This window comes from Triticum urartu, chromosome 3A (genome assembly GCF_056163025.1).
Source record: "Triticum urartu cultivar PI428250 chromosome 3A, HENAU_Tu73, whole genome shotgun sequence".
Classification (NCBI taxonomy): domain Eukaryota; kingdom Viridiplantae; phylum Streptophyta; class Magnoliopsida; order Poales; family Poaceae; genus Triticum; species Triticum urartu.
This window is the reverse complement of record NC_141875.1, coordinates 630,282,495-630,289,785: the sequence shown is the minus strand read 5'-3', so window position 1 is coordinate 630,289,785 and position 7,291 is coordinate 630,282,495. Positions and strand designations below refer to the sequence as shown.

Genomic DNA, 7,291 nt, shown 5'->3' with positions numbered 1-7,291 from the left:
CACGATATATGGTGATCATTTCTTTTTTATTTTTTTGAGACGACGGTGATCATTTCTTTGTTGCAGGAAAGTAAAGTGAAAAAATGCTTACGATTCCACTATAACTTGACACTACAGAAAAATGGCAAAAAAAATTGTGGCCACCATATATGATTTACATTTCTTTATTGCAAGAAAGTAAAGGGAAAAAATGCTTGCAAATCTACTATACTTTGACCCTCTAGACAAATGGCAAAAAATCATGGTCGAGAGGATTCGAACTTTATATGGTGATCATTTCTTTTTTTCTTTTTTCGAGATGACGGCGGTCATTTCTTTTTTCTTCTTTCGAGATGATGGTGATCATTTCTTTGTTGCAGGAAAGTAAAGTGGAAACATGCTTACCATTCTACTATAACTTGACCCTACAGAAAAATGGCAAAAAAATCGTGAAGTAAAGGGAAAAAATGCTTGCAAAACTACTATACTTTGACCCTCTAGAGAAATGGCAAAAAATCATGGTCGACAGGATTCGAACTTTATATGGTGATCATTTCTTTTTTCTTTTGTCGAGATGATGGTGGTCATTTCTTTGTTGCAGGAAAGTAAAGTGGAAAAATGCTTACAATTCTACACCCTACAGAAAAATGGCAAAAAAAATTAAATCATGGCCACGATATATGATATACATTTCTTTATTGCAAGAAAGCAAAGGGGAAAAATGCTTGCAAATCTACTATACTTTGACCCTACAGAAAAATGGCAAAAAAATTTAAATCATGGCCACGATATATGATATACATTTCTTTATTGCAAGAAAGCAAAGGGGAAAAATGCTTGCAAATCTACTATACTTTGACCCTCTAGACAAATGGCAAAAAATCATGGTCGACAGGATTCGAACTTTATATGGTGATCATTTCTTTTTTTCTTTTTTCGAGATGACGGCGGTCATTTCTTTTTTCTTCTTTCGAGATGATGGTGATCATTTCTTTGTTGCAGGAAAGTAAAGTGGAAACATGCTTACCATTCTACTATAACTTGACCCTACAGAAAAATGGCAAAAAAATCGTGAAGTAAAGGGAAAAAATGCTCGCAAAACTACTATACTTTGACCCTCTAGAGAAATGGCAAAAAATCATGGTCGACAGGATTCGAACTTTATATGGTGATCATTTCTTTTTTCTTTTGTCGAGATGATGGTGGTCATTTCTTTGTTGCAGGAAAGTAAAGTGGAAAAATGCTTACAATTCTACACCCTACAGAAAAATGGCAAAAAAAATTAAATCATGGCCACGATATATGATATACATTTCTTTATTGCAAGAAAGCAAAGGGGAAAAATGCTTGCAAATCTACTATACTTTGACCCTACAGAAAAATGGCAAAAAAATTTAAATCATGGCCACGATATATGATATACATTTCTTTATTGCAAGAAAGCAAAGGGGAAAAATGCTTGCAAATCTACTATACTTTGACCCTTTAGATATGGCAAAAACATCGTGGTCGGCAGGATTCGAACCTGCGCGGGCAAAGCCCACATGATTTCTAGTCATGCCCGATAACCACTCCGGCACGACCACTTCGATGAAAAATGTGCCCATAAGCTCCTCTAATAATAATTAATCTGGAAGCACGATCGGCCCTGCCAATATGTCTGCGGCAGTTCCATGTTGACTCTGCTGTTCTCTTTCCCTGAGTCGTGTCTCATCAGATGAGGCCATATTATCATCGAAATTACTCTGCACACGACAATTTGAAAGACGATCTGCCGACGACCTTGTGATCGATGGCTATTATCATTCAGAAACATCGGCTGATTTCGTAGATAATGCTACCCTTTCTAGGTGTGCTGAATTCACCGCCAACACCATTTTGCAGGGAGAAAAGAAAACAAGAAGACGAATGTGGTGCTGCAAGTAAGCTCGCCGCAGTTTCAAACTGCCATTCTACAACCATATTCAGATACTTTGTGTCATAATATACACAGCCACATTGTTCAGGCACATAGGTAAAACAGGGCTACAGAAGAAAAATATACACACAGGTGCATTACAAGCATCAAGCAGAAAAGATGTACTAAATGAGTCACTTAAGCATCATTTTGTCTTTCACAAGTACGCACTTCAAGTAGGGTATGATAAATCTGCAGGGGACTGCATAGTATGCTCACAAGCCAACTGTATTTCTAGCTCTATGTCGATCTCACATCTCACAGACTCACAGGTGCCCCAGCACAGGCCATGGGGTCACTCCATTGCCGGGAAGCATAGGCTTTATCATCGGAGCTCGCCGTAACATCGGCTGGGCCTTGAATTGAGATGCCTTCTGCAGGGATGATGAAACATAAATGCTCAGCAAGAACGAAGATGGCAACACAAATATGCAATTTTGCAGATTCAGACATTGATAAGCAATGGTGAGGTATATAGTAGTGTCAACTGCCAATAACAACATCAATCCAATAATCCAATCAGTTCAACTGTCAGCCACAATTCACATAGCATCGCGTATTAACTATTGTCATCTTTAAATAATTGCTACTGCCATGCATTTCCTGACTGAGCACACAACAAAACATGGCAACAGAAGTAACCAGAGTTATTATTTTCCCTTTTGCGAGGAAGCAAATCCATGAAATGCTCTACCTTCAGCTTAAACAATACAAGGAGCTTCCTAGAACGAATTTTACAAGGAGCTTCCCTAGAATTTCTCCTTAAGGTGACACTATTCTTACATCATGTATGTCAGTGGCACCTAGGCTGTCGTGCAGCTGCCTGCTGCTAAGCTCAGCAGTGGCAGGTTCTAAAGGTGATACACCACGCAGCGTCTCAACAACACTAGACCCACGAGTGAGACGCCTACGCAAGCACAGCGGCGCAAGATCGAGCGATTGGGACGCGACATGGGGCGGAAAGGGGCAAAGGGCCTGACCTTATCGTCAAGGACGAGCCGCACGCGCGCCACGGCCTTGCTCTGCCGCCGCATCCGGTACAGCCGGCGGCCGAGCACGGCGATCCCGAGCAGCGCGACGGCGACGGGCACCGACCAGGCGCTCCTCGCCGCGCGCGCCGCCCACAGCCGCAGCACCTCCACGGGCAGCCTCCACCACCGCGCCGCCGCCGCCGCGGGCCCTCCCTTCGCCACCGCCCCCTCGTCCGCCCCCGCCGCCTCCCGGGGCGTCTCCACCAGCGGCTCGGTGGCCTCGGCGTCCTCGCGCCGCTCCCCGTCCGACGACGAGTCGGACCAGAGCGCGGCGCGGTCGCGGGCGGGGAAGGCGAGGGCGCCGGGGTGCGGCTCCACCCAGCTCGCCTCGCCGGCCTCCTCCTCGGCCCCCGCCGACAGGGACGCCCTCCTGGCGTACTTGGCGTCGGAGCCGAGGTCGAAGTAGTCGTACTTGATGGCCCCGGCGGCGTCGTCCTCCATCACCGCCTCCCCGCCGGCGGCGTACGGCCCGGGCGCCGCGGCGGCGGTGGGGGAGGCGAGGAGGAGCTCCCACTCCTGCAGGTCCGCCGTGGCGTCCCGGCCGTCCATCTCGAGGGGGGTGGTGACGCTAGGGTTTGATGGGTTCGTGGGGCGTGAGCGGCAGGATTGGGGCCTTTGGAGGCGAGCGCTTGGTTCTGTTGCGCCGTGTGGGGTGGGGAAAGGAAAGGGAAGATTCGGGGCGAGGAAGGGGTGGTGTGTCGCGCGGGGACACCCGGATTCTTCCCATTGGATTCTATCGTCTGGTGGGGAGGAAGGGAAGGGAGGGAATGGAATGGAACCGGATTCTTTCTCGTTTGCACCAGCACTGCTAAAAATAGGTTTAAAAAGTTAAAAAAAAGGAGAAATGAAAAAAATGCTGGAAAAAGGTTTGAAAAAGAAGAGGAAAAATAAAAAAAATGCTCGAAAAAGGTTTTGAAAAAGAGAGGAGAAATGCACTGGTGTGATTTCAGCTGATGTTAACGTGTCAGTGGTCATCGTAGCCAGTCAATTTCAGCGATCCACCAAGAGAATGATGTCCCTACCCTCAAAAAAAAAAAGAGAATGATGTCCTGTTTTTAAAACTTGCTGGTGAGAAGCAGAGGTCCACATGCCCAACAATTTTTTTGTTGGCGACTAGCCAGCCAACTCAAGGAGCCGAGGCAAAGCCCACATACAGTGACGTTGTCCAGCATTTGTCCCGGTAATTAGTGATACTAATCATGTTTTATGTGAACTACTTAGTGGAGAATGGCCGGAGCAGCCTGGGCAGCTGTTGAGTATATGTGTTATGTGCATAATGTATATTGAATTCGTCTTCTAGTTTTTTGTATAGTTGAGGTCCGTGGTCCACCGTTGTACATTATATATACGTGCATATGCACAAGAGCAATACATCGTGCAATTCACATATTTTACATGGTATCAGTTTCTGGGTTCTAACCCTAGCCTTCCGCCGTCGCCGCCGCCGCCACGCACCTCCTTCGCGCCACCGCCGCCGCCGCCACCTGCGCGCCGATCGCCGCCGCCCAGCCGCCGCGCGCCTCCTTCGCGCCGCCGCCGCCGCCACCTGTGCGCCTCCCGCGCCAGCCGCCGCCGCCCAGCCGCCGCCGTTCGCACGCTCCCCCACGCCGGCCGCTGCTCCCCCGCAGCCGCGGCCTCCCTTGCCGCCGCTGCCTCTCCCTCCCTTGCCACCGCTGCCTCTCCCTCCTATTTGCCGCTCGCCCGCCGATCCCATCCGATCATTCTAGCCGGCGAGTAACACGTGCATGTATCCATCAAGCTAGCCGCTTTGCTTTTCTACGTCAAAATCCATCGACCTCTCTGCTTGCTTGCTTGCTAGTCGTAGCTACGTCGTCCGATCCATCTGCCCGCACCGCCAACCCGCTTTGTCCGCCCCCGTTAGCGCACGTTGCATCGCCGCTGCTGCCTGCTGCCAACCGCATCGCCGCTCGCCCACGCCACCTCGCCCGCCGCTGCCGAGTCCCGTTGCCGCTAACCTGCTGCCTCCCGCCCGACCTGTGCAGCCCGATCCGAGCCGCTGCTGTCTCCGCTGCATCGCTCGCCCGCACACACCAGCTGCATCGCCGAGCCGCTCGCAGCCACATCACCGATGGCGTCCACCGGCCCGTCCGCCGCTGCCTTTATCATCCCGCTGACGGCACCCTCTGGTGCGGCTCCGCCACTGGTGTCCTACGGCGCGACCTCACCTGTCAGGACCCTGATTCCAAGTCACATCGATCTAGCCAGTAACACCTCATATCACTTTGCGGTCTCACGCACGGTATTTCCACGGGTGTCGCCTTATCATGGCCCAGGACCGTTTGCGCCTTTTGGCTCACATATATGATAGTGTCGCTAGCATCCATATGATAGAGAACCCGGGCCGACATGGCTAGTCGTGAACCCAAAGCGGCACTAACCCATGGGGACAGGCATACATGAATCAATTTCGAGCATGTCGGTCAGCAGCGTGCGAATCCGGGCTGTAGCACTGGGCTAACAGGATTCCGGATGTCACCGCGTGACATTTCCCCGAAGGGACAGACACAGGAACGAAGTGAAACACATGCCGGCCAGTCAAGTGTCCTGAGCAGTAGTGCTGGGCTAGCAGGACTCCGGTGAACCGGGCTGTAGCAGACTACTATGGCTCATGAAAGCACTAGACTACATTTCCCCATAAGAGAGGCTGCCAAGGATAAACAACTAGATTGTCGGATCCCACACATATCAAGCATTTCAATCATACACACAATATGCTCGATATGTGTAAATACAACATGGCATCACAACATAACTCTACGACTCAAAGTATTTATTCATTAGGCTCCGAGGAGCGAGATATTACAAACATGGGTCTCATGACCCAACATTCAGAGCATACAAGTCAAAGCACACGCGGAAGCTTAACATGTCTGAGTACAGACATCTACAAATGAAAAAGGCTGAGAAGCCTGACTATCTACCAGATCCTGCCGAGGGCACAAGATCGTAGCTGAGGTAACAAGCTAAACGTCGAAGTCCAAGCGGAACTACTAGCGAGACTGAAGTCTCTCTGCAAAACATAAATTAAGCAAACGTGAGTACAAATGTACCCAGCAAGACTTACATCAGAACTAGCTACACATGCATCAGTATCAACAAAGGGGTGGTGGAGTTTAACTGCAGCAAGCCAGCTTTGACTCAGTGGCTAACCTGAACTACGACTGCAAGTAACTCTTTTGAGGTGGCGCACACGAGTCCACAAATTCACCATATCAATACACCACTATGGATCCGCTCCTGTCTCCCTACGAGAAGGCCATCCATAGCACTCACGCTTATCTTGCGAGTTTTAGAGTATCCACTTTCACTTGTCTATGAACTATGCAAGGGGTCCAAGTTTCCATATCCGAGGAATCCGGCTATTCGAATAGATAATGATAACCCTGCAGGGGTGTACTTCTTCACACACGCTCTCGCCACTTATCGCCCTGTACACGTCATGTACCTCGGCAACCTTCAAGCGGAAGCCGGGCGAGGGAGTCGGCCACGACCTGACTAACCAACAAGTCTCTAGTCCAGGTTTATCGCCTATTCGGGTTCCATCCGCAAGGAGATCCGGCCGGGTGTCGCTCACGGCCCCAAACGATGTGTACAGGGTTCCCAAGCCCACCATCCGGGTGCCACTTGGTACACCGGGACACTGTGCCTAGTCTGTCCCAAGCCCACCTGTACCGGGTGCCACTTGGTAGACTACTAACACTACCTACAAACACCAGAAACTAGTTGCAACTCCTGGACAGAGATCGAGTGGATTAATAAGTCAAGAGGGGTCGAGTTACCGGAACCCAATGTGTGGTAGTAACTGTTCATGGATCACAAACACAGAACTCAGTTCCTAAGGACGGCTGAAATGAGACAACCCACCATGTACTCCTACATGGCCTCCCACCGCTACCTTTACCAAATCGTGTTCACACACTTAGCTCTCAACGGTAGGACATGTTCACCACATTCCAATTCATCCCCGATGAATCAGACCTGACTCAACTCTAAGCAGTAGCAGGCATGACAAACAAGCATGAATGAGTAGGCACAACAGGGCTCAAACAACTCCTACTCATGCTAGTGGGTTTCATCTATTTATTGTGGCAATGACATGTCATGCAAAGGAAAGGGTTCAACTACCGCAGCATGTAACAGTTGAATCGGTGTTGTCCTAATGCAATAAAAGAGAGAAGGAGCGAGAGAGTGGGATTGTATCGGAATGAACAAGGGGTTTTTGCTTGCCTGGCACTTCTGAAGATAACATTGAGTCTTCATCAGTGTCAACGATCACATCGTCGGAGCAGCGTCTACCGAGAGG

The 7,291-nt window shown here is 49.5% G+C and overlaps 1 protein-coding gene and 1 non-coding gene across 3 annotated transcripts; both read right to left on the bottom strand.

Moving 5' to 3' along the window:
- Positions 1 to 1,483: 1,483 nt before the first annotated feature.
- TRNAS-AGA (transfer RNA serine (anticodon AGA)) lies at positions 1,484 to 1,565 on the bottom strand. Its single transcript has one exon. It is a non-coding gene; the product is annotated as a tRNA-Ser (tRNA).
- A 325-nt stretch (positions 1,566 to 1,890) lies between these two features.
- On the bottom strand, positions 1,891 to 3,698 carry LOC125545577 (uncharacterized). 2 transcript variants are annotated; one of them, XM_048709579.2, is made up of 2 exons: positions 2,917 to 3,698; positions 1,891 to 2,307 (listed from the first exon to the last, which is right to left on the bottom strand). In XM_048709579.2, exons 1-2 carry the CDS (start codon positions 3,514 to 3,516, stop codon positions 2,203 to 2,205), a joined length of 705 nt encoding a protein of 234 aa, XP_048565536.1. In that variant the 5' UTR covers positions 3,517 to 3,698; the 3' UTR covers positions 1,891 to 2,202. The 2 variants fall into 2 exon arrangements, with proteins under 2 accessions (XP_048565536.1, XP_048565535.1); XM_048709578.2 differs by having other exon boundaries at positions 1,891 to 2,310; positions 2,917 to 3,681.
- Positions 3,699 to 7,291: the final 3,593 nt, after the last annotated feature.

Excerpts from the sequence above, each read along its gene's own strand:
- LOC125545577 (XM_048709578.2), bottom strand. The coding sequence starts at position 3,516 with ATGGACGGCCGGGACGCCACGGCGGACCTGCAGGAGTGGGAGCTCCTC. Across the intron at positions 2,311-2,916 it reads GGCTCGTCCTTGACGATAAG|AAGGCATCTCAATTCAAGGC; the intron begins GTCAGGCCCTTT and ends TCATCCCTGCAG.